At 41.4% G+C, this 26,907-nt stretch overlaps 1 protein-coding gene across 1 annotated transcript in view; it reads right to left on the bottom strand.

Moving 5' to 3' along the window:
- The window catches only part of KIAA0922 (KIAA0922 ortholog), a 105,324-nt gene that overhangs the window by 9,823 nt on the left and 68,594 nt on the right, over window positions 1–26,907 (bottom strand). The window contains exons 15-31 of the mRNA XM_018557942.1: window positions 26,307–26,376; window positions 25,626–25,746; window positions 25,295–25,406; window positions 24,233–24,342; window positions 23,971–24,052; window positions 22,565–22,689; window positions 21,165–21,307; window positions 20,901–21,087; window positions 19,568–19,753; window positions 17,999–18,148; window positions 15,676–16,298; window positions 12,817–12,965; window positions 9,784–9,911; window positions 7,958–8,115; window positions 6,554–6,736; window positions 6,093–6,171; window positions 2,558–2,640 (exon numbers count right to left, since the gene is read on the bottom strand). Coding sequence (XP_018413444.1) covers window positions 2,558–2,640; window positions 6,093–6,171; window positions 6,554–6,736; window positions 7,958–8,115; window positions 9,784–9,911; window positions 12,817–12,965; window positions 15,676–16,298; window positions 17,999–18,148; window positions 19,568–19,753; window positions 20,901–21,087; window positions 21,165–21,307; window positions 22,565–22,689; window positions 23,971–24,052; window positions 24,233–24,342; window positions 25,295–25,406; window positions 25,626–25,746; window positions 26,307–26,376 — 2,689 coding nt within the window. The remainder of the gene's footprint in view (window positions 1–2,557; window positions 2,641–6,092; window positions 6,172–6,553; window positions 6,737–7,957; window positions 8,116–9,783; window positions 9,912–12,816; window positions 12,966–15,675; window positions 16,299–17,998; window positions 18,149–19,567; window positions 19,754–20,900; window positions 21,088–21,164; window positions 21,308–22,564; window positions 22,690–23,970; window positions 24,053–24,232; window positions 24,343–25,294; window positions 25,407–25,625; window positions 25,747–26,306; window positions 26,377–26,907) is intronic.

Raw genomic sequence — 26,907 nt, 5'->3', positions numbered from 1 at the left:
TAGACCCAGGCTCCCGGCGCTGTCCCGTCTTGCGCGCCTGGGGAAGGAAGGTACTCTTACCCCCCGTCAGATCCTTAATGATCTCATCCAAGGTGGAACCAAACAGACGGTCCCCAGTAAAGGGCAAATCTTGAAGAGCCTTCTTGGAAGTCTGGTCCGCCGACCAGCACTTAAGCCAGAGCAAACGGCGAAGCGTCACCGCTGACACCGACACCCTGGACACCAAGGGCGCCGCATCCAAGGCCGAATTACAGACATAACGAAGGCCTGAACCAACTGGTCCGTCAATTCCACAAAGGCGGGGGAGACGTTCTCCTCCGCAAGACCCTGATGTAACATTCTAGCCCACTCCGAGTCTGAGAGACCAAGGCCGAAGCCAAGACCGGACGCATGAGAGCGCCCGAGAGAGTACAGGGACCGCAAAAGCGCCACAGCCCAAAGGGCTTGGAAGGCCGTTTCCACTTCTTAGAAATGAATTTATCAAAAAAGGAGATGTAAGGAAACACCTTGGCGGAACGCCTGCTCTTATGCGTCCCAAACTGCACATGCGGCAGCGTGGAAGTGCTGGCAACATCCTCAATTTTTAGGGACTGCCTGACAGCGCGGACCAGTGCTGAAACCGTCTCACGTTCCTGGACCAGGAGCGTAGACACAGCCTCATCCTCACTGGCAGAACCAGGATGTGAGGAATCACCCGGACCAGGATGAGGTGATGGCGCGGGCAGTTCCCCCTCCTCTTCGGACTCCCCTGACAAGGCAGGGTACGGCAAAAGGCAGGGCCCGCTTCCTAGGAGGGCGCTGCGTCAAGGCGCGCTGCATGCGCGTCACGAACCCAGCCATGACAGAAGAAAAAACTTCCAGGGACAATGCGGTACCACCCACCCCCCCTGAAGCACCAGAGGGGCGCACGGGCGAGAGGCAAAGCAGCGCAGGCATACAGGCCGCACTGCAAAAAACTGGAGACTTGTCAGCAGGTGGGGGGTTTGGCCACCGGCAGGGGCCGCCCCTAGGCTGTAATTGGTCTTTAGTTTTGTGCCTAGCGTCCTTCTCCTGCAGGTGGCGATATTACCCTACCATTCAGGATCTACGATCTGTTGCCTGTGTCCTTCAATGAACGGGAGAGAAATAGAGCTGGACAGAAGGAGAGAAGAACAATGTCCTGGATGAGGTGAAAGGCTGAAACTACCTTAGGTGGGAAGGAAGGTCTGGGTCTTAAACACTACCTTGTACTTGGGCAAGACCAGAAAGGGTTCTCTGCAGGACAAACTTGCCAACTCAGACACTCTCCTCTTAGAGATGACGACTACAAGAAACACTAACTTGTGGGTGTAAGTGAAAAGAGAAAAATCACTTATAGGTTCAAAGAGCAGTTTCTGAAGTGTCAAGAGAACCAAATTCAAATCCCATGGAGTCACAGGGAACGAACACTGGGAGCCACATTGAGACACTGCACAAATGAGGGTGATTTGTAGTCTTTTAAGGTTCTCATTTATCCAGGTCATGGTATATCTGTATAAAAAAAAAAAATCAAGGCAACTGTACTTGCTGTATTTTCACTGGTGATCCGACTAGCTTTCTCTATTCATGAATTTAGCTGGGCAAGCTCAGGTGCTCACAAACCCAACCACTGGTAGCAGATGTAGGGTCAGACAGCTGGAGCTGGCAAAGTCATACTAGACGGGCAGTATGAGTGGACCAGAGGCTGCAATTTCACACTGCTCTGCAAAAGCAGCAGGTCAATGCTTCCTCTGCACTGAACGGCAGGAAAGAGTGCGGAGCATGTGTGACACTCCACGTTCACCCTCTCGGCAATAAACCAACGGAAGTGGGAAAGTGTACCCAAAGGGCCAAATATGGAGGTAGATCCTGGTGAACAGCATTCTCACAAAGTGAGTCTTCAGAGACTGGGCAAGTGCTAAGGCTCTTGCTAATAGACAAAATAAATAAATAGAAAATATATCTATGTTAAGAAACTAAATAACGAGAGAAAATGTTCAGCAGTATAAATTCATAAAGTCACAACTTGGAGCCCTTGCACTTTCAGGTATAAACAGTGTGACTGTGCGCCAAAGCTAACTCATAGCCAGAAGCCCTGCTGTGTTAGAGCAAAAAGTGAAGGCTACGACAGTGCTTGCTGGTTGTAAAGGAGCAAGTGTTGGTGAGTATAAGTTACTAGGGGATGGGGCTATGAGAACATATCATCACTTTCCCCCAAATTACCTACTTACCTCAGATGTGATAAGCATGTCAAAACACATTTTACAGGGAAAAATTGAGATCAGCATTTCTGCTTCTATACTTCTTATGTATCTACTGACCATTTCCACTTACGGCTTCCACTACCCTACACTTTTGCATTTTTTCATCATATGGCAAGCTTGAATTACCCAGGTACAGGGGTACAGGTACTCCTAGAATGAGATCCTAATAGGTTGGATTTGATGGACTAATGTCTTTATTCAACCTCAAATACTATGTAACTATGTAAGTTTCATAATGGGTTTAGTTTACCCTTAAATACAAGATTGTAACCAGAAAACTTTAAAGTTCATCGTACCTTTAGTTTTTTCTGCATCTGAAGCCTCAGAAAAGGGTGGAGACAAGATGTCTGGATAGTGAGAGATGGCGTTCAAGTCAGAACTGCAATGACAAGCACAAAGACATGTCAATTATTACAAACCTGAGATATTCATTTTCTCTAGAGTCTCAGTACAAGTAAAATTATGTCAATGGAATAAAAGAGCTCAACGAGTCATGTAAAGAGTGCACATAAAACGCATGGAACATATAAATACCAACATATTTTACAAATATATCAACTTAACAGAAATATAGCTCACTAACTATGGCATTAAAACAAATAGGTGCCGGAAGCAGCTTTGTTTCCTACAATATGACAAAACTGGTTACTAATATGGCAAAATCTGGAGTACTAATACATGGCAACCAATCAGCTTCTATCTTTCATTTTCAGAGCTTCCCCGACAAACAGAATCTGAAGCAGTTGCCAGTAGTAATCTTCACGCTTGAGTCTGCACCAGTTTAGAGAAATTCCCCTCAATATACTTAAAATTACAATGCAAGGATTTCCATATGTTCACAAGGCAAAACACTGTTCTATACCTTTAACCAAAGTTATCCAATCAATCCAGTTTTTGGCAATGACAATCAAATGCCTGATAATGAGGGGAATTTATCAAAACTAGAGCAGACAAAATCTGGAGCAGCTGTGCATGGCGACCAATCAGCTTCTCTCTCATTTTTAAATTTTAATGGAACAAACTGAAGAGAGAAGCTGATTGGTCGCCATGCACAGCTGCCCCAGATTTTGTTTGCTCCAGTTTTGATCAATGTGTCTTGAGTTCCTTTATCATCACTGAAGGCTCAGCAATTTTATTCAAGATATAAATCAGCTTTTGCAAACCAGCACTAGCAGACAAGATGAAATATGCCTGAATGACTGATTTTATAACAAAGATCAGTCCTGATAGATATTCCGTGCCAAGTGTTATTGACGTTTCAAAGCCAATTGTTAGGGACGTATCATGGAGAGAAAAGGAATTGCATGGGGGAACAGTAATACAAGAGCAGCACAGCAGCCAACTACAATCTTCTCCAGGTAAGAGTTACCCATTACTCTCACACATATGGAATGCTTGCTGCGTATGACCATCAGATGTTTATATGTCTGTAGGTGGAATCTTTTCCTGATCACATTGTTTCCCATCACCCAAAAACAGTCGAGTCGATGAACCAATTTAGGTGTGCAAAACTTCACACAGAAAGACAACAACTCAAATCCATGCTGTATGAGATATTTAGGGCCTGTTCACACTAGCCTGACTGCTTAAAACACTTCATTTTAGCATGCGGGCTAGTGTGCCTGGGCAGCTCAAGCAGTGTCATGTGCATCACACACGGCCAGGGCTATCACTGTTTACATTTTTCTAGGGCTGCAACTAATGATTATTTTTCTAATCGATTAGTTGGCCGATTTTTTTCAATTAATCGGATAAAAAACCATTTAAAATACCATCCTTAATGTAAAATAAAATACACAAATTGAGTGTTACAAAAGTTTACTTCAGAATAAAACTGCATGCACAATTTTTTGGCAATCGCACCGCACTGGAATGCACGGCATTGAGGTAACATGTTCCGGTGCGGACGATCACACTGCAGGTGGGAGGCGCATCTGGGGGCTATTGAAATGAATGGCAGCGCAAGAGAAGAGAAGAGAAAAGAATGGGATTTAGACCAAATACTCAATAATGAGAATCATTGACAACGATTGTCAATATTTATCAATTAAATAGATTAGCAGTTCCTTCCCTAAGTTTTTATTTCTTTTTGTTTTTCTTAATGGTAGTGTACAATGTATACATTCTATTCAGGTCCCTGCACACAAGTGTGACCTGCAGCGGCATCCAATGGGCTTCAGAAAAATGCAGCATGTCTGCATTTTTCAGCAGTGCATTGGACTGCCCCATCACAACCGCACTGTTGTGTGAACAGGGCACATAGAAAACAATTATTTTATATGTGCTTTAAACAGTGACCTACATTTTTCCTATGCAGAAAAACCCTGGTCACCGCTATAGCGTGAACGGGCCCTCAAGCTTATTCAATAGAAAAGGAAATGAAAGCCTTAGAGCTGTCACAATTCGCTAATATCAAATGAGTGGAAATGAACTGACACTATAGTTCAAATAACTGTCCCTCTGAATAATCCTTAAAACACTAAATATTTTTACTACTTTACTAAAACTATTTGAACCAGAAAAAAAGCAAAACTTGTGTCCTTAGTGAAATATGGCTAACATTAGTTAAAGTGTAAGTGAACCGCAACAATTAACTTTTTTTTTTTATTTGGTCCCTTTTAGTCTGTACCCTACTCCATTAAAACAGAATAAATGGTCACTAGCACTCCAAGTTTTCTTCAAAACTAAATCCTTTCAGTCTAGCAGGCCATATCACCATGTGTGCCAACGTTTCGGAACCTGTCCGGTCCCTTCATCAGGCAAAGAAAAGTGATGATTGGACAGGATCCGAAACGTTGCCACCATTTATGCTATTTTGCAAGTATTTGGCGGCGTCATCCACGGCCACTTCAGCACACCCCCACCCACAATCTATGGGCCTTCTCAGTCAGGACTGCGGTGGGACTATTTGACTACCATTAACCCCTTTGTGACTTCGAATCAAACGGAAGAAAGGAAAAAAATTCTCCAGAGAAATTTTTTTAGCTCCTTACTCCTGACGCCAGGCAAAAAACTGGAGACTTGTCAGCAGGTGGGGGTTTTGGCCACCGGCAGGGGCCGCCCCTAGGCTGTAATTGGTCTTTAGTTTTGTGCCTAGAGTCCTTCTCCTGCAGGTGGCGATATTACCCTACCATTCAGGATCTACGATCTGTTGCCTGTGTCCTTCAATGAACGGGAGAGAAATGTGGAATATAACATGGGTGCAAAAAATGAAAAAAAGGCCTCAGTCATGAAGGGGTTAAAAGACCCGCAGTCTGTTCACCATCAGTCTTGTTTACGTTCCAGTATAATCCTCCTCTAATTTTTGGACCCCAAGAGTTTTATATGCATATATTAATATGATTTTTAGGAGGCAATTATTAGGATGATTAACGTTATTTGAATGTGTATGAAGAATTTATGGATTATCTTCAAATGTTAAGTAGGAGTGTTATATTGTGTGTATATATATACTCCTATTGTTCCTGCGTCCACTTGCTCTATGATTAAGTGCCACAAGGGGGCGAAATGCATCAGTGGAAGCAATGGGCTGGAGTGTAAGTGTTAATGCTGGAACTTTTACAATAAAGATGCGGCCTTGTACGTGCTATGCAAGCCTGAAGGGGGTAAAATGGATTCCAGACATGCATGCACCTGTGACTGGATGCATGGACTGGAGCAGTATACAAAAGTGAACTAGTTATGTCAGCGTTGTGGATACCCGTTTAGCTTGGATGGGGAAATTGAGCATTATTTTCTGGTTTAATATGTGTATAGCCAGCTTAAGTGAACTATTACCAATGAAAGTGTTTGTATTAGCTGCCTGATCAAATACAAATTTAAAAATGTTACCTTGTGTTACAAATGCTGTGTGACAAATTTAAAGCAATAGGGTTCTCTGCCGGGAAACTACTATGCAAGATGTTTTCTCCTAGAAATAAAACAGACAAACATAAGTATGCAACTGTATGCAATTCCCATGTTCAAAACAAGCCTTGGAAAATGAATGCATTTTTCAAAAACACAATCTGCTTTTTAGCCACTAGAGTAGGAGTAGGGTGTCTAAAATATCAGTCTAAAATGAGTAGTCCCAACCATTAGTTCTTACAGCTGTAACAGGTAAATTACATTTGTGATAAGAGGGCCTAATAGACACAGACTTGACAGTGCCTATGTAACCGAGGGAATGTATATTTTATATTCAGAACCTTGCTTGTTAGTATTGTAGGACAATGTGGCTACAAATTACCAAATAATAATGGTGAACAGATAATGAAAATATTGACAGTGTTAACCCAGAGATAGGTACATACTCTGCGGGAAGTAGAGCCTGTTGGGAATGGCAGTTTTCTTATCTCCATCAGAACTGCTAGCACTGCTCCAGCTTCCCCAACTGCCTCGGCTTGCACGCACACTACCACGAGAACTGCCACACTCAGAGCTAGAGTCCGAAGAAAACTTCTCAACAGATTTCTTCTTAAGAATTTGATAGCATTCTGAAAAGGGAAGGTGTGTATATGTGTCAGAGACATAAAACAAACAGGCTATAGCAACATGCTGTAATAAACTGAAAACATCACTATAAAATCTAACAGTCTAAAGGTGGCCATACACTGTACAACCATCGCAAGACCTCAGTCTTGCGATGGTTGTAAAGTGATTAAAAAAAACGTACGATCTGCCCATCTTGGACAGGCAGATCGGGCGGGCTTACGATGACTGCAATGAGGGGCGGGCTTAAGATGACTGCAAACGGGCTGTGTGCGTGTGCGCACACCGGCCCGTTGGTCAGTTGTCGAACCAGCAGGCCACTAACTCGCCGAGAATCATACGATTCCCGATGCTCGTACGATCGCGGGATTTCCCGCGATTCTCGTACGAGAATCGTGCAGTGTATGGGCACCTTAAGGCCTCGTTCCCACAGGTGGCAAAAACCAGTGGTTGATCTGCATTTTTACTGGATCCCGACCACACAACTAAACCTCAACATGGGGCCTATTGGGCTCGTATCCAGGCCGCTGCTGCAACGTTTTACGTCACTGCAAATTTTATACAGCATATCGTGTTTGGCAGGTGATGCCTCTTGCCAAACACGACCATTGCATTTTTAGTTCAAGGGGGATTTTGCATTGCAATACTGCAACACAACTGCATGCCAAATGCTTGGTGTGTGATACTGCAATGCAAAATCTCCCTTAAGTTTAAGAAAAAAAAACAATTATCGCCTCCTGAATGCCTGTAAATAGCCTGTCAACCACCCTCCAATCCTTGGACTGTTTTTTTAGAAGGTGGCAAAGTCTATCCCCCATGTGAACCTAGCCTAAAGAAGAAAAGGCTGTTTTAAATAAATACATGGGCCACTGCTTACCTGTAAATGCTCTTTTGTGCAGAGTGACTGGTTCCATCACTCTTATAACTTTACTGAGACTCCCATTCTCTGGAGCTACAATTATATCTCTCTGGAGACTCAACACCATTTCCCAACACATTTGAATTTTATGCAATCTAAACATTGGCCCTACCAACCAGCAATCCTTACAGGTCATAGGGGAGAAGCACAGATGTAACTTGTGTTAAATCACAGGTGTTCTAATACAGGCCTAGCTTGAAATTTCAGCTACTAAGAAAAGAACATACATTAAATGTAAAAAAAGGCCCTCAGAGTCAAACACATTTTGCAATATACATTTGGTGGTGTTATTTAGCAGATAGGATACCTGTATCTCCACGTGGTGGCATTCTGCTGTTTTTCGGGTCTACCCTGCAGACGTCACCATTTGGCAAAGCATTCCACGTTTTCCCTCTGTTTGTAGGTCTCAGCTCTGGCCTGTCCACATCTTGATAGCAGTGTTTCAAAGTACTTTGTTCTGCAACTCTGGTAGTATTAAAGAGGAAGATCATCTTTAAAGGTTTTTTTTATATGCAAGAATATTCACATTTTTATTTCTTTAAAAAGGTTAGAATCTATCATTACTTCAACCCTGCTCTCCCCACTTATTTCTTACACCTGCTGCTGTATACGGCACTGTTATTCTCTCTAACTTAAAGAGAAGGCTCAGATGAGGCTTTTCTAGGCGAAAGGTCATGGCAAGCACAGGTTTTAATTTTAAAAGTAATGAAGGATAGGTTAATTAAAAATGTGCTCACATCACAAGCTAAAAAGGTTGTGCCACGCAGCTGGCAAAAATCTGAGTGAAAAGTTAAAAGGAAAGTTTACTTTTGTAGTAAAATGGACAGAAGTTAGAAAAGGTCAGCGGGAAAGGGTCCTCATTAGTGAAGGTCTAATTCAAACACCCTTGGCCATAGGTGCATCAAGGATACCAGTGAGAGGACATCTCTATGCAAGACATACATGGTTCAGCAGAAAAACTTTGAATGTGAGGGTACAGAAGATAGTGTTCCACAACATAGATGTGAGAAGAAGGCGCTAGGGTGAACGTCCAATACACTGCTTAGAGCAGGTACGTCTGGAGAATGCTGAATGGACAGATCCTCATCAACAAGGCGAAAAGCCAAAACCGATTCATGTGAACCGTGTGGATTAGGAGATCTCTCAGTACAGAGACAGGACTGATGGTTAGCAAATGCTTTAAAGGGTTAAACAGTACTCAGCATTATAAAGTTCCCCTTTAAGGAGGAGTGTGAGCTCAATAATGGAATGACTCCTGAAGGAAAGTTCCTGCCAAGGAAGTTAGTAAAGTATCCACAATGCAGGTACTTGAGCAAGACTGGGCAGATAAATCCTTAATAGCCTCATCAAAAGACTCATGAGGGACAGCTGAGCAAACTGTCAATTTGAATGATTTAGCTTGACAAATGGTGGGGGTACGCTGCTCAGGGATCAAGCAGGATCAAAAGAAGACCCCCATTTCCCCATTCATGCAGAAGGTTGAGCAGAGGAGCTCTAGGACCTGTGCCTTCGAGCCCTACGGGCAGTGGCGTCACAAAGGGGGTGCGGCCCACAGCCGTGGGCCACCATTGGAGGGTTGACACCAAAATGACTCAGAGTCATTTTAGTGTCACCCCCCTCTGAAAAGTCGGGCGCTCGGTCATGGACCGAACGCTCGACAGTATCAGGAGAGAGGAGGGGACCCGGCAGCATACCTTATCCCGCCGGGTGACTGTCCCCACCTCTCTCTGCCGGCGTCCATCACCAAGATGGCCGCCAGCAGGTATCAGAATACTGCAGCACGTGCGGGGTGACACTCTGTTTCCGCTCCCGGTGTCACCCAGCTTCGGGACGTCCCTGCCTATGGGCTCTATTATTGTCCTCATTGATTAAAACATACATTTCCACTGAAAAGATAAGAATCTATCAATTCCAAATCACATGTACATAGAAACATTGTATCCTGTATATACTGTGTGCAGTTTTAAGACAGTGGTATACCATATCAGTTTATGGTCATCATTTGTGTGTGTGTGTAGCTATAAATGTATCCACACACATACACAAAAATAAATATAACAGACCTAAAATCATAATGGTTTCCCTGTAAGTTTAAAATGGAGAATGCCTCCGAGACCAGGATGAGAAAGGTACCTTGCCGAAAAGACGCTGTTTTTCTTTTTATTTTTCTTAGCGCAAGTCCTGTTTTTATTCCAATTTAAATTGGGAAACAGACCATCTCTCTTCTCTGCTGGGTTTTTCTTGCGAAAGTGCTCCTCCTGCTGGAAGATACAAAACACGGTCTGAATAAACTGACATGAAACCACTATAGAAAAAAAAAATCATTCTTTACTGTATGCAAAGCGTTCACAGAACCAAATGTGATCTAATGTATCAAGACAAATGCTGCATGAAAAATTAAATAGTCATGTTTTTTGTCTGCTCATCTGGAGTTCATGTGACTAACTTAATTGGTTCACACATTTGTACAAAGCATGTCCACATCTAGCAAGACGTGTGGAAAACCAAGTTACAGTGCAGAAATCATTATTGAGGGAGGGTGGAATCAGCCATGTACGAATGAAAGCAAACTTGTATTGAAAAATATATAGTCTACTAGGGCTGATCTCGTTCTGAGAATGCAAGTCCCCTGGCTAATTCACCTTCATATGTACTGACCAGAATAAGCATAAAAGCAAGTGACATCAGAGTGTCTGAGCAGAATACTCACACCAGATGCATTGGGGCTGTCCCGAAAAAAAAAAATGGCCCATTTGGCTCGTAACAAATAGACACGGTTTACACCACCATGTTGCAGTGGAATGCAATGGTGTGCCCTGAAAAAAAGTACAGCATGCGGTACTTTTTTTTTCTAGCAGAGTGGGATGCAACACCGTACAACTACCTCGCACCAAGCCGTGCCCTCACTTGTGACATTTTAACACCGGTACAAAGTGCAATGTGCTGGGACTGGCGCATCAGCACTTTGTGAATGGGCCCTTAATCAGCAAAGACAGTCCCATCATATCACCCAAAGAACAGGTTTGCTGTTTGAGACTCAAAAGAAGGAAGATCAAAAAAAGCACTGCACTGTGTATACATTTAAACAGCATACTAGATATTTCTAAAAGTTGCCCCACAAGGGAAAAGGTTGTCAAATGATGTAAGCAACCATGCAATAATCTCAGTGTAAAAGGAGAATAAACTATAAAACTGCAATAGCAGTGTTTGCATTGTAAAAAGGTTGACAGATTGGAATATTTCATCCAGTAGTCCATCCACCCCTGCCAACAAAGCAATACTGGAGATACCGTGTTTCCCCGAAAATAAGACACTGTCTTATATTTTTTTTGGCTCACAAAAACACACTAGGTCTTATTTTCGGGGTAGGTCTTATTTTTTTTTTAATGTACAAAAATCCACTTATTAATGTACAAAAATATGGTGATCAAAGCAATCAGCGGTGCCGTACCTTTCCAAAAGAGCAATTTGCTAACCAATCGCTGGCCAGAATGAGCGAAGCGCACTTTTACTATGGATTCCTCACAGGCGGAGTGCATTTGGAATCACTCCGCCTGTGACAGGAGCCGGCGCTATAGAGGAGGCATCGGCTTATGCGGCTCTGCTCCCTCCGCTTCCACCTCACTTCCTCTAGCACTGGCTTTGTTGGCACCGCTGATTCTCTCCTGCGGCTTTTCAAGTTCCCCCTTATGCCACCACCGGCCCTGGGAATGGTCACAACTAGGTCTTATTTTCGGGGTAGCTCTTATATTTTAGTAATTCCCAAAAATAGTACTAGGTCTTATTTTCTGGGTAGGTCTTATTTTCGGGGAAACAGGGTATCTATGCACTGTCATAAACAGGAGACCAATGCAAAACAACAAATCAGTACACGAATTAAAGACAACGTGCAGCAACCAGGCTGTTTGACTATATAAAAGAATAAGAGCTTACATGCATCATCTTTAATAGGAAAACATTCCTCCTTGGAAATGCTGCCCTCTATCCTTCAACCATAGGTGCAAAGAATTGATACGGTTAAAGCCCAACTCCATCCACTTTTTTTTTGTTGCATGGGGTAAGGAAAGGGGTAACATTTTTGTCAGTTTTCTATTTTTGGTCTGTGACCCCAGTGGGGAGATTTTCCTTTATTTCCTGCACTGTGACAACCATAAAGAGGAAAAGGAAGGAATGGCTATCACGGTGACGGGAAGGACACAAAAATACTGGCATTTGTAATTCTTCCCCTCTCTACTAAAATGTGTTTATGTCTATGTTTCCCATTGGAGATTCCAATCACTCCCCGTCCTGAAAGCGAGGGGGAAATTTCCCCAATAGGGACACACATGACTGACTAACAAGTTCCAACAAAAAACATTATTGCATTTCAAGTTTTTCACAGAACTGAAAAGTTTAGCAGGTAATTACAACAGTTGAATCTTACTCACGCCAGATGATTAGGAGACATTCATAGCTGAACGATGCAAATGTAAAGACCTCCTGCTTAGAAAATATATATATATCTATATATAGATATATACACTGAGTGGCCAGATTATTATGACCACCCACCCCCCTTCCCCCCATCAGTACATCGTTGGGCCGCCTCGTGACTCACGAGATGACTTTGTTGGACCGCCTCGTGACCCCACGAGATGTTGAAAGGTGATGCGAGGAATCTGACACTGCACTGTTGTCCTTCTGTTGTCTTGTACCAGTCTTGCCACTCTCCGTCCTGCCCTAACATTGACCAGTCGCTGACAATTTACACGTTCAGACCCAGATTTTCGGCTGACAGTCCAGTCTTTAAACACTTTAACAACAGCTGCTCTTGAACATTTAACTAATTCTGCTGTTTTGCTGATACTCGCTCCATGGCTCCGAGCGCCAACAATCATCCCACGTTCAAAGGCTGTTAAATCGCGTTGTTTACCCATATCTTCAGAAAAAAAAATACTTCTACTGTCGTGGTAAACAACCTGCTTCCCTATTTATAATGGTCTGGCTCTCTAGCAACTTCAGCGCAAAATTATAGCTAATTTGCCTACAAACGTCAGATATATATATATATATATGTATAATTTTTACATGCCTTGCGGTAATGTTATGTAGATCGATTCTAATTGCGCAGAGCAGATTTTGTTTGACAAGTATTGAGAAACTACAGTACAATGTAATAACACATACCTTGGTTGGGGACACATCTGGTTTACCACAACTCTTCTCCCTTAAACTGTTTTGAGGATTCTTTTCCGCAGAAACTTCTCTGTCTGTTGACTTTTTGGGTGTTTCAACACATTCCTTATGTGCTGTGGGGGTTACACGGTGCTTGTTTCCTGTAAGAAGCCACAAAGTGGTGAATACCACATATTTAGAAGATATAAATACAGAAAAATCAGCCCAGGCTACACAATTGTCCTAAATCCCCGCCTAGGGCCTGTAGCCCAAATTCTTTTCAGTTCACTAATGTATCCCTATCAAGCACCAGACCAGCAGGAGGACAGAGTAGGGTAATAGCTGTAGTAATGTCTGGTCATATGTTATCCTACTTTTGATGCAAAGCTAAGCTCCAGGCAAACTGATCAATACACAGATGAAACATATATATGTTAGACATTTTACCTGCCAATTGATTTATATTTGACCACTCATTCCTGAGATTAACACAGCTCCGCTATGAAGCAAATCAAAGCCTGAGACCTGATTTTTCTCTACTGCAGTTTATAGAGCCAAGTCATGTCCCTTTACCAGCTTGTGATTTAACAGTGATTTAGAAGCAGCAGACTGATGGGCTAATTTATGTCACTCTATTCTCTCCTACTGTCAGTATGAACCTTTTTAGGACATCACCAGAGTAGAGACATAGGGCCGCTAAGTTGAACCAGAGTGGCTAGCCAGGGACCAGGCATCCAACACACCTGAAAGTGTGTTAGATACTAAATGTTCTTCAGCCACCATAGCTCTTCAAGAGAGCAAAGATCAACAGTGTGCGTGATGAAAAAGGCAAGTACGAGTGTTTTGTTTTTTTATGACATGAGAAGCCAACTAAAAATATATCCCAATATGTAACCACTCTAAAAAGCCACAGGGCATCAGGCTGCAACTTGGGATTCCTGTGGCAAGGATCTACCTCCTGTGGGAGGAATCCCAGTTGTGTCCGTACAGATGCAGCTGATCTGCCTGTTCAAGTGAATGACAGGCCGACAGCGGCCACATCTGTCAGCGGCAGTCCACATGTAATTGTACATGGAACAATTACCTTCAGTCAGCGTACATTTTGTCGACTAATAATTTTCGTCATAGTTTATTATAAACATTATAGCCATTTAATTTCCTTGTATCATAGGCGTATTTTAAATCACTGAACTGCAACTCAATTTATAACATTTGTATCATGTTTTTTTTTCTGGATTTTTGGTTGATATTCTGTCTCTGTCATTACAAATACACATCTGATAAAAATTATAGACCTTTCATTTCTTTGTAAGTGGGCAAACTCACAAAATCTGCCAGGGAATCAAATCATTTGCCACACTGTATGTGCGATGGCATTACAACCAATATAGACTTCATTTTAGAGTTGCACTTTTGCTTGAATGAAGAATGTCATATGCAAGTTGCTAGAATCAACGCATATCTAAGTACTGCTCCTTTGTTGAAAATACTCAATATTATTGTTTCTTTAGAAGACTTGGTTTAATGTCATTTATATTATATCACAAGTTAAATCTGTGTCTGTATTGCATGTTCAAACCTTAATACCATAAGTAATAACAGGTTAACAGATGTTTACTCCAAGAGAAGATCATGAGATTGGACATTTTAGAGAAATGATTCAATTACTCTGTAACTAAACTCACTAGATTTGAGCAGACTACATCTACTGGAGATTTAGCCGAATAAAACCTTATGATAGTCTACTAAAACTAGATCAAAATTTGCTGTTAAAATGAACATTGCCTTCAGTCAGGCATAGACAAGTGTCCCCAGTTGCAGCCTTAAGCCCCGTGAAAATGTAGCCTTAGGGCCTGTTCACACGACGTCCGTTTTCTGTGCTGACCTGATCCGTACGCTCCTGCACTAAAAATGCATCCCAATGTATCCCTATGTGTTTTATGGGCTCCAGTTCTCACGTGCGCAGTCCGTTCAGGTTACGACAGAAAAAATACTGCATGGCACATTTTGTACGGTCAGGAAACGATCCGCAAATGCAAAACGCGTCAAAAAACGCACTGCAGCTAAAATACTGACAGGCCCACTCCAGCAAAAAAAAAACTTTTTTTTTTTTTACTGGAACGCATCAAAAACGCGGCCAAACTTATAGCACCGCGTCTGCAGATCCCCACCTGAAAATCATGTGAACAGGCCCTCAAACCTAACATGAACATCTCCTTTTTGGTTCCTCTTGGTCTGTTAAATATACAATTTAAAGTGTTTAACAGCACAGGGAGAGAGCACAAGAAGTGATCAATGACATTGTTCTCAGCTATCTCTCAGGACTACAGAACCGCAACCTTCTATGTTATGACGAATAGGAGAGGTGCAGGGTTTCATAGTCCTATCTTGTTTATAGAAGAACAATTGTGTAAGTTGCAGAAAGCCAAGTTGAAAAAAAAAAGGGAAAGAAAACTAATGCAGCCACCACAACTAAGGACTGGTAAGCTGCAATATATTACATTTTGAGAACAGCACCATTGGCCAAGGATGTAGATCTTAGGTTTTTTTGTGTGCCCTTTCACTGGCATTTATTTGCACACAAAAAATGCACAAAGGCAAATGCACAGACTGCACAGACTGAGAGCTTTCATCACAAACACTGTATTGTTTACGTTCAGTTTTTCTCCAGAGTACAATAAATAAAAAAATTAAAAAGTTAAAAATTGCATCTGCAAAGCTGCTTGGTACCCCCGCTACATATTTAAAGAACTGTTTTTTTTTATATATATTCATTAAATTATCAGTCAAAAGTAATATCTGGGTGCATCTTTTAGAACACTTGCTTTTTGCTATAATAAACCAAAAATGTCAAATAAAAAAACAAATTACCCTCCAACTTGCGAGGAACAAGCGGTGGTTCAGTATGTGACTTGAGCTGACTCCTGGACATGAGGTCTTCAGGTAATTTACCAGATACAGGAGAGAAACCACAAAAGTTCTGTTGTTTAGGCTCAGTCATGCTTTCTGAAGTTTTACAAGTCGTTTCCATAGGAAACATACATATTATTGGCTCCTCCTTAAAAGTGTTTTCATATGCATTTCTTTGTGGGAGAAGTGGGGTTTGCAGTGCAGATTGTTCTTTACACAGACTGTTGTCTGGGCCACTTAAGTGCTTTTGGTTACCCGTATCCACGCTGTCTACATCTGTCCACTTGTCAGCTAGAGTGTTACTATAAGCAGAGTCCTTTGGCGAGGGGGGTCTCATGTCTGGACTGATCTGTTGGCTTATGTCACAAGCTGCTGTATTACTGGCCACACTGCTCGATTTCTGCTTTGTGCTGTAATACACCGAGCACTTGTGCTGCTTCTTCTGTGAGTGGCTGTACGTAGCAGGACCCCTCTTGGATGCATTCTGGCTGCGGACCGGTGCAGCAGCAGCAACAGCCAGGTAGCCCTTTCCTTTTCCTTTATCTGGAGGACTGCTGGAGTCAGTAAAACTTTTACAGCTGCCCCTGTAATAATACAAAAGTAGTACATTATTAGAGTGGGGAAAAAAATTAATCTGCAACAAAACTGGGAAATCAGAAAATGCTGACTAAAAATATCACACCATCCTTTATCCTAGCCACTAGTTCTTGAGTAAAGCTGGTCTGCGGGCTGAACAAATCTAAAGGTTCTGTTGTATTCTGACAGCCAGTGTCCGCCACTCTCAAAATACCTGAACAGTGACTGCAACCTACTAGTTACAGGGCCATCCACAGTTGGAATATTGGCCCAGTCAGACAAAATTGAAGCAGTGTATGGCCAGCTTAAGCGACATTTCACAGCTATGACTCAACCACACCTGTATCTCAGTACACTTTTTTTTTCCTGTTGCACAATCTCTGTTACTAATCCTGCTTCTACTAATATATAATAAAGAAATGTAGACATTGTCTAGAGTTAAGATAGCTGTTAAGGGACATCCATTTAGAGACAAAGGCAACACCCAATATTTGCTTTAGTGAAATTTCCTTTTATGACATATGTCTCCTGTAGCCTGTCACCCGTTTGCACCAATGGCAGTTATGATTAAGTATCTACTATATGTTTTATTGGTCTGAAAAGCAATTTATGAGCTGCCTGACTTCCTGGACTTCTGTGTTAAGTCCTGCCAAGCTGCTATTCTTATTTCCAGTAAGAATACAGTATCCATAAATGACACAACTGGACAATATGAAACAGGATGACGGCTAACCTCCAGGAGTGAAGAATTCAAGCCTTTAATAGCAAGTGACACTGAGGCTGCATTCACATATAGCATTTGTGCTATAAGCTAAAAAATTTAATCCACACGGATGCCACTCGTATTATATAGCCGCGAACGCGAGTAATCCGCCACATTATCGTGCTTGCACTATTTACCCGTGGCCCCCGCAATAGTCTGAACAGTGCACTTTAAAGTTTAGAGCGGCTCCTCGCGTATTCATACAGCAAATTACACGTGGACAGTTGCTCCAGTGTAAATGGAGCCTAAATCACAGCAGAAACCACACGGAGGTGGAGGAGTATATTGCTAATGTAGGTAAAAGCAGGCATCTTTTTGTATCTGCTCTTGGACATGACTCTTACTTTAAAACGTGTTAAATGGACACACAGGTGCAATATTTCTAGACAGATTACAGTGATGAGGGACAAATAATTCCTCTAATAAACTGTAAAGCAAGACAAGTAATTTGGTATTATCACTTATGTGATGGAGAGTGAGAGCTCGAATATAATCCAGTTAATTTATCACCTAGAGGATTTTCAATGTGCTACCACAGCCCTGAAATCAGACAGTTCCAAAGCGCCACAGGAAACACTACTAGATGTCCCCTTCACAGTTTAATTGCATCCAGCATAGGAGACTGAAGATATCCTGTGAGCGATGGGCAACATGGACCTGCCCCCAGCATGTTCATACAATGATGCCAATCATGGTACTGCCATCACAACAACGCTGCCGTCTTCATCTTAAAAGGACCACCCAGCACCAGAAGATCACCACAAGAGGACCCTGCTCATCACATGACCAGACCGTAGAATACACACTGGGGGCCCGACGGATGAGCCCAGAATTGGGCTTTAATTGGTAGGCCTTTTTATTATTTGTACATGTGTTACTTTCAAACCAAACAATGAGATATAATTATACAGTTTTACTGTTAATACATAAATTATTTGAACATACCTGTAGGATTCAGAGGTGATGGTATCAACTGCACTAGAACTATGCTGGGTGAATGAGCTGGAGTTGTTTCTTTGTCTTATCTTTATAAAATCTGACAGGATATACTGTGCTTGCTGAAAGGCTATTAAAACAACTCCAACAAGAGACAAACTGCAAAACAAAAAACAAAAGCAAATGACTTAGAACAGTAAAGGTTAAATAAATCAGGACACATTGCTGGTGTTAAGTTATAATAGTACTCAGCTATCTAGCTTAAAAAAATAGCAAAATCCTGATGCCCATCCTTCCCCTCACTTTAAACTGCATTTAGGAAGAACAGTAAGCAGGAGCAAAGAGTGAAAGTCTGCCATGTTAGGATACTGGCCTGAAGAGAGAGACTGTTCTGAAATGGAGAAACTGTGAGACTGCCCAAGAGACAGACTGGCAAGTCACATCACAAGTCATATGAGCCCCAGCTGGAAGATGAACAGGAGGTTACCTTGCATAGCTCAGTAATGTCACTGTTCCACCAATCATTTTTCAAATAGCCAGGGCTCCCCCACACCTGTCACTGCCAGGCCTATTTTGCCCCTGGGTTCCCACAAGGAGCTGCACGGATTGCTACAGTTAAAATATGTCCAGCACATTCTTTGGTTTTGTGGTAAAAGAATTGTCAACAGTGAGAATAAATCTCTCTAACAGAGCTCCAGCAAGCTGTAACTATCAATTGATTCTAATCCTCCCCCCACTCCACCTAAAACAAAACAGTACTTTAAATGGGCACTTTAAACCCTTGCTGTAATGCTGGGCACACACCTTAAAACCATTGCAAGGCCTGGACAGGCAGATCGTACTTGCACTGATCGCTGAGGGGCAGGCTTCCGATGACCGCAATGCTAAACGGGCAGTGTGCGCTTGCGCACACCGGCCCGTGTGGCATTTATCTTCCGAACATGCCACACCCCCGCCGACAATCGTACGATTCTCGGCGTGTTTTTCGAACATGTTCTTAAGATAAAAGTCGTGCGACCTTACAGTAGCAGAGGTCGCACGCCTTCCACACACCTTGCGATAATCGTACGATCGTGGGATTTCCCACGATTATCGTACGATTATCGCAAGGTGTGTGGGCACCTTTGCTATTATGCTAAACATCAACATCACCAAGAACATGTGGAACGCTGATAAAAGCATAGGAAGACTCTAAAAAATTACCTAAAGTGGGACTAAAGCCAAAAGATTTTGTTTTATCATTTTGTCAATTTTTGCCATCTGGGGATATTTCCCTTCACCTCCTAGCTCATAACCACAACAGGAAGTGAGAGGAAATCCAACCAAAGTGAGGGAAATCTCTGGTTGTCACCAGGGTAACCTCTATTCCCATTCTTGTGGCAACTCAAAATCTAGGCTTTATGGTCACCTACTCTCTCTGTGTGAACAGTCACCATGAGAAATAGAGAGGGTGAATCTCCCTAACAGGGACACACCGCAATAAATACCCGACAGTGTTCTAAACCCTTTTCATTCTACCAAAAATAAAAAATAAAAGTTTTGCCTTTTGTTTTTTTTAAAAAGACCATCTGAATCTACCTAACAAAGAGGACGGTTAGTCTCCAGAAAGATTCTTCCCAGCTGGGGCCAGGCACTCCATCTGCACACAGTGGCAACAGGTGATGAGGGAGAGTCACATTGAGGGTGAAGCGGAACTCCAGATTGGAAGCACTCACTAGTGTGAGCTCACGTATTACCCAGGATGATGTGAAGTCGGGAATGAACCTGTCCAGCGAGAGATGACATACCGTTATAATTTCTACACAGACACAAAAGAAAACTAATGAGGCACAATCATACACCATATACTGCTTATTTTCTAACAAGTTAGGACTGCAGAACTACATATTCAAGTTACCATCCGAATTAGCAAATAGCAAGGTAAACATGAAGACTTCAGCCACATGGATGAAAGGAATTCTGGGCTAACCCTTCAAATCACACAGAAAAAACATGTTCACCAGGTATCCACAGTTTTGTGGTCCACCTGACCGATCAAACTAAATTGGCAATGCTTTTTTTTTTTTTTTTAAATGAACATTTTGCACAATTTATTTTTGCTACTTGTATTTACACTAGCTCTTTTTCTACACTTTTCTTTTTATGTGTTTTTATTTAAAAGAGAAAGCTTCAGCAGTTCTTGGCTTCCCATATGTGTTGTACATTTAACCACTTGCTGTCTGAAGCAATTTCTTAATATTTGCCCACACATGATAAAATCTGAATTTTTGGCTAGAAAACAGTTTCAGACCCCCAAACAATTATATATTTTCTGAACACAGAGGCCCTGTAGAATAAAAAAAATGCTAGTTGCAATTTATGTCGCACAGTATTTGTGCAAATGTTTATCAAACCAGTATTTGTAGGATAAAATACACTAAAATTCAATTTAGTGCACACTCCGCCGAACCATACAAGCGATGAGGCGGCTGTAAAACCGCCGGATCACTTGTATCTGAACAGCATTTGCTGCAGCAGCCTGATCTTGATAAAACTGTTTCAGGAGCCAGACGTTTACCTAACTGCGGCGGCCAACAATCTGTTAAGCGAATGCTTAGTTGCCAAGTTTGTGTTTGATTTAGTAATTGCTCACATTACTGGTATGCATATGATGGAGCAGAGCTGCATTTTTGGTGTGTAGCTTAGATATGTATTGGCAAATATATGTCACAAAGATGTCTGGTTTGAGTCAAGAGTTAAAACCAGGTTTTAAATTGGGTATTTTAGCTTGCTGGCAAAGCTAAGCATTGATTAATCTTTTTTAATGCATTAAATGAGCACATCTGACATGAGAAGATCTGACATATACTTTAGCGCTTAAGTATTTGTGGTACATGGGTAAAAGACTGTTATAGAAAACACTGATACTTACACAATGCTGATTTCCCGTGAGGCATTCTGGCTAAGAGAGAACAAGCGACAGTCTAGAACTTCGAAACCAAAACCTTGGCAGTTGTATCCGTTAATTTTCATGGCCACAATAGTCAAGGGCAGAGAACCAATGTTTTCAACCTTAAACATTTTTGTGATTGACAGAATATGTTTGCTATCCTTTAACTCTGCAGAAAAACAAAGTTTTAGGTAAGTTTGACACTCTTGTAAAATAGGGAAAACCCATATTATGAAAATGACTTACGATGTCTACAATCCATTAGTGTAGATTCTGGGACTTTGAATCGCAGGGAACCACCAATTCCTGGCAGTCTCCCTCCAACACGCAACAATTCCCTCGCTCCAAGACCTTCAACAGTGATCATGTCCAGAAAAGTCAAATTGTTCCTGTCAAGAAGGGTTCAATTAGAATTTCTTGCATTTAAGTGGAGCGTTAAATATTTGGGGTAAAAAAAAAACACAAACAAAAAACAGAAAACATTTATTTCTGGTTTCTCCCCTAAAAAAATTAACTTTTTATTCACTTGATTGGATACATGTGGAAAACATTACATTTACACCTAAACACACAAATTCACACATATCCTTAACACCCTTCAAATATATCTGTTTGCGGTCTGTAGAGCTGTTGGAACCTTACGTCATATTTAATGGGACTGTCTAAAAATCAGGAAATAATGAATCAAGGTACAAACTAATTTATACTTTAAAAGGTAAAGCATCCTCAAAAAAAATTATATATAAATAATATAACTCATCTCAACCTGAAACCTGTGGGGTGTATTAATAATCAGTTCCATCTATTCTCCTTTATCAGCAACAGGGCCAACCTTAGTTCAGGTGGTCAGTGATACCGACAATGTTTCCGCTTAATTTTATGTGATTTTGATTGCATTTACAAGATTATATCTATTATATATTTTAATAACAAGTGATATCAATTTCACTTACAAAAGGTATGCCTTGTTACGATACTCTAACATTTTGTCTCTAACCATAATAAAGGGGATCAATGAAACGTGCTGGCTACTAGTGGATGCTGATGTGATTAATCAAACTAAACTAAAAACTGGACTGAGGCGTTCTATTCTCTCCACTGTTTTAATGCTCCTATAACCTACCTGAGCTCATCATCCTTGGAGAGCTGCCTCTGTCTCAATTATAATACCAAATTTAAACTAGGGTCCAGTGCCTAACCAACACTTTAAGCCCAAATTTGTATAGAAATGACAAAACAATTATGATTCATCTTGCAGCCATTTCAGCTTCCTTCAGCAAGTCTATGGCCTCAAATGAAAGCTATATATTGAATATTAGTCCAACCTCTAGGGACTCGCATGCCACCTTACACATTGTATTGTTTTCAAAGCATCCCTCAAGCCATTGGAAAAGCTTATATGTCTGTTCCGAGAAAAGGCTCTTCCTTGTGCCATATGTTCTACAAAAACAGTCAGTAAGCATCAAGCTTTGGCATAGAACAACCTTTCCTTCTGAAATTCAGGTTGGTCTGTGATCTACCTCAAGTGTTATTATATTTTTTGTCGTCGGAAAAGCAGCTGGCTTGTATAACCAATTACACATAAGAGAGTTTCCAGCTTAACATGAAGAACTTTGGTATTTTTAGTAGCCATAAAAAATTCTTACCGGACAATTATGTATGAGGTAACTTTTCGGTAATCTAGAGGTGCAAAGACTATTCCAACTTGCCGACATTCCCAAGCTGGTAAATGCAATTCAAGTACTTCACTACTGCACTTCTGAGATTTTTCCTGTAACAATCAAAGAATAAGCTATAGTCTTTTCAATGTTTTGGTATGTGAATGTAGTCTCGACTCCTTTGTTTCCCAAACTTTGCATCCCTCATAACCTAGATACCTCCCAGTATCAATAACACACTATGATCTGTCCTGGATATCATTGCCAAAAAATGTCCTCACCCTGTTAAGCATCTACCCTGGCATATTTTTTATACGAGATGCCTGTAAAATGTATTACCGATGTGGCCAAGCACAAGTGGAGAGAATCTGGTTTAAACAGGAATTTTCTTTTATACAAATGTTAGCTCTTTCACAATAATTTCATGCAAGCTACTTTAAAGAAATATACTGACATAATCTGTCAATATATCGCATTGTAACTGTTAACACACAGACCTGCCAACACACCCTATATACTATCAACTATATCCCCTGCTTATTCTGCCAACTATGAACAAAGTCCCCTATCACCTTGTCTTCATTTCCACCTACAACCTGCTCCTTTGACTACCCTATGCCCATGCTCTACTGCCTCCTATGCTGTCTCAACTTTTTAAACTCTAACTCTCCAAAGGTATCCAACTTTCTGGCTTTAAACAACCATACTTATACTAAAGAAAACAATCCCAGCTTTAATCACCCAATTGCTTTTTTCCTCACATGCTTCCAAAACAGAACACTTTGTCTATAACAGGCTAACCTTCCTCCTCACTGCTAGGAAGCCGGGCAGCGAGTCATTACACGCTGCCTGGCTTCCTTAATGGGACTTCCAGTATCTGTATTCGGTATCGGCTATTACCGGGAAAAAAAAAATATCGGTACTCGATACCGAAAAAACGATATCTGTGCATCCCAAGTCACAAATGTGTGCGTCACCCCACATTCAATCTTTATATTCTTAACACATCCAAGTCCTCTCACTTTCACCTGCACAACATCTCCAAAGCAACCCTTTCTCCAATTTAAAAGATTGTAAAATTCCACACCTTCACTTATGCTTTGCACTCTATCATGAATACTACAATGCATCTTTCCATCCCACCATTTCCCTTCTTCTGCCCTTCTATATCTACATAGATATACAGTATTTATTTCTCTTTACGGTCAACTCATCAGCTTGAGAACCAAATTGTAAAACACAAAAGAAACACTTGCAAAACAGTTTCTCTTCCAATCCAAATGAAAATATGATTGCATCGATAAAACCTTAAATTTTATTGTAAAACAGATGTTAAATGTGTTATGTTTACACCATTTAACATACAATAACCTTTGGTTTTATGTAAAACATACATACATTACCTGAGTGTCACACTCTTTTTGCAGCCTGAATTCTGCTGTTGTAAAGTCAATCTCTTGCTCATTTGCACCATACCTAAAAAGCCAACATAATTTTAAAATATTTTTTAACAAAGCCAAAAAAATAAAAAAAAAAGTCACACAAAACTAATTTATTTGGGTGCCAAGATAAAAACAAAAAAAAAACAAAAAACAACAACACCTAAAAAAAAGCAATAGGTCCGAGCACAGAGAAAAATGAAGCATATATGCTTACCATTTGCCAAGAAGGCTGAGAGCAGCTTGAGGGTTGGGGTAATGAGAGAGGGGTAGTAACTGCACTGTTACTGGAAAAGGAGATGGGTTCTTCAGCATAACATATTTCACCTAAAACAAAACACCAAAAAGTATAGTAAATACAAAAAAAAAAAATTTGAAAGACAGGTATGTAACCTGCTAAATTTTACAAATCACCTAGACCCAGATCAAACATTCAATTCTACATTTAAAGGAGAACTATGAGATGAGTGATTTCCACTCACCTCATAGTTATAGCCGAACTGTGACAATGAGACTGTCACAGGTCGGCTCAGTAGATTGGGAGGTGAGCGAACACATACCAGGTTCGCTCACCTCTCGATCCTGTCACAGCTCTCTGCCGTGACAGGGGGAGGGCTGGATTCCCCTCTCCCCACTCCGATCTGCCAGCGCTGACTGGCGGAACGGACGGGGGAGGGTACAGCTGGCTCTGCCTCTAGATAGGCAGAGCCAGCTGTCACTCACGCAGCTGGGCGGATCCAGTCATCTACGTCGGGATCCGCTCCGGCGTCTCAGTATACCGCGAACTGTAGCTCGCGGTATACTGAGCTTAGGGTAACGGGAGGACGCTAGTTTGTGTCCTCCTGTTACCCTAAGCCCTCGTTCACACCTGAACGTTTTGTAGCGCGTTCTACGCTCGACGAACGCTCTACAAAACGCTCAAAAATATAAATCCCATTGTATTCAATTGTCTCGTTCCCACCTTGGCGTATTTCCGCCCGTCCCTAACACACTACAAAACGGCCCATGCCTGAAAAGGTACAGGTACTACTTTGGGCCGTTTTGTTGCGCGTTTCCATTGGGATACAGCCAAGTAGCCTTCGAAAACGCGGTAAAAAACGCACGACAGACACGCATATGCCTAGGTGTGAACGAGACCTAAGGAGAACTAAGGGGAAAAACACTGACCCCATAGTTCTCCTTTAAAATTCAAAACAGTTATCTTGAAAAAGGACATGTTGACATATAATCGCTAAAAGACAATAGCAAATTAAATCATGACAAAGTGCGGTTTAATTACCGAGTTGTTACTTAGTGCAGTGAAGTTCACAAGATCAGGCTCAGCAATTAATTGGGGCAGGAAAACATCTTTCTTCTGTTGGGTATTGCTGCCATTCTCTATGCTCTTCCTCCTGCACACAATAATGAAAGAAAGAAAAGAAAACAAAAATACACAAACATCACTCCTTGAGCTTTAACAGTCCAACTGCTTCCAGGGATGTTTAAAATTATTTCTGCCCTAAAAATTCTATTCCCCTTTTTACATATTAATATACAATTTAAAGCACACTAGGCAGTGGACCTAAACTAGCAAACTGAATTCTAAACAGCAGCACATATTTGCCTCCTACCTGCATGTATCAGCATCATGCATCTTTTGAAACTTTGCATAGAGTTCAGACCCCAACTCGTAGTCTACACTCCAGGCAGACATTCCAAGGGAGAGGCTACGTTGCCAGCGCACACTTTCTTCTAAAGAAAATCACAGTAAAGGATAAAGTTTAACATGCTGGCTATTCAGGTTTTCAAAGGCAACATAGAGCATTTAACATCTGAAAAGCTCCATTCTAAAAGTAATCAGTCAATCTTAGAGACCTTCCGATGCCTTCATAGTCATTTTTAGCCTATGCACGCCCTCTCGTAGACAGTCTGTTTATTTGGCTGTCCCGTCCCTGTAAATCTGGTTATGTACACAAATTTACAGGTGTAAAGGGAAACCCACCAAAAAGTTACACGAGTCATCAGAAGGCCAATAAGGTAGACCACACGTTAATATTTGTTTACAACTTTAAACAATCCAAAATTAAATGTTTGCTTATGTATTCTGTAAACCACAAATGTGCATTACATTGTATTGTGACTGTAATGTCTTCCTTATATTGTAAAGCGCTGTGCAAACTATTGGCGCTTTATAAATCCTGTATAATAATAATAATTACAGCTGTTTGAGTTAACCATGTAAAGTTAGTACTATGGTGCAATGCAATTATTTACAGATAAACATTTAGGAAATACAAAATGAAGTTGTTTACCAGAAGACAAGCGCCTGATAAGGGGATGAACTCCACACCGTGCAAACGTTTTAAGATGCTGGTTTGCAGACTGAAATTGAATTTGAGAAATGGCAACATTTAATAGTTTTCTTAAGCAATATTCTAAAAGCATATAGAGGAGACCTCCAGTGCATATGCGAGCTATATCACTTGTCTACGGAACAAAGAATACGTTTTTAAAATGAGGGGCTGTTGACGCGACTAAATACAGCCATGATGCTTTTGTGACTATGCCTAGAGTGGATGCTCAACCAGAATGTATCAAGTATGCACCCTAGAAACTTCAGTCCACATTACTTTGTCATTGAGAATTAAGTCTTATTGCAGATGAGTGGTAATTATCGGTTTAGCCCTTAGCGACCAGTGACGTACATAATAGGTCATCGGTAGCAGGCCCATTTAAACAGAGTCCAGACGGTACTCCGTTTACAATTGTAAACAAGTGATTCTGGTGGCTAAGCTGCCGTTAGATCGCTTTTACGGGTAAAGTGCCCGCCCCACCCAACACCCCCATTGTGTTTCCCGGGTTCTGGCATCTCAGGTGTTGGTGGGAAGCTGGGGAGAAAGAGCGGCAAATGTC

Source organism: Nanorana parkeri, unplaced genomic scaffold, assembly GCF_000935625.1.
Source record: "Nanorana parkeri isolate BGI_ZX_2015 unplaced genomic scaffold, ASM93562v1 scaffold311, whole genome shotgun sequence".
NCBI lineage: Eukaryota > Metazoa > Chordata > Amphibia > Anura > Dicroglossidae > Nanorana > Nanorana parkeri.
The sequence above is the reverse complement of the archived record's forward strand: the minus strand, read 5'-3'. Positions and strand labels throughout refer to the sequence as shown.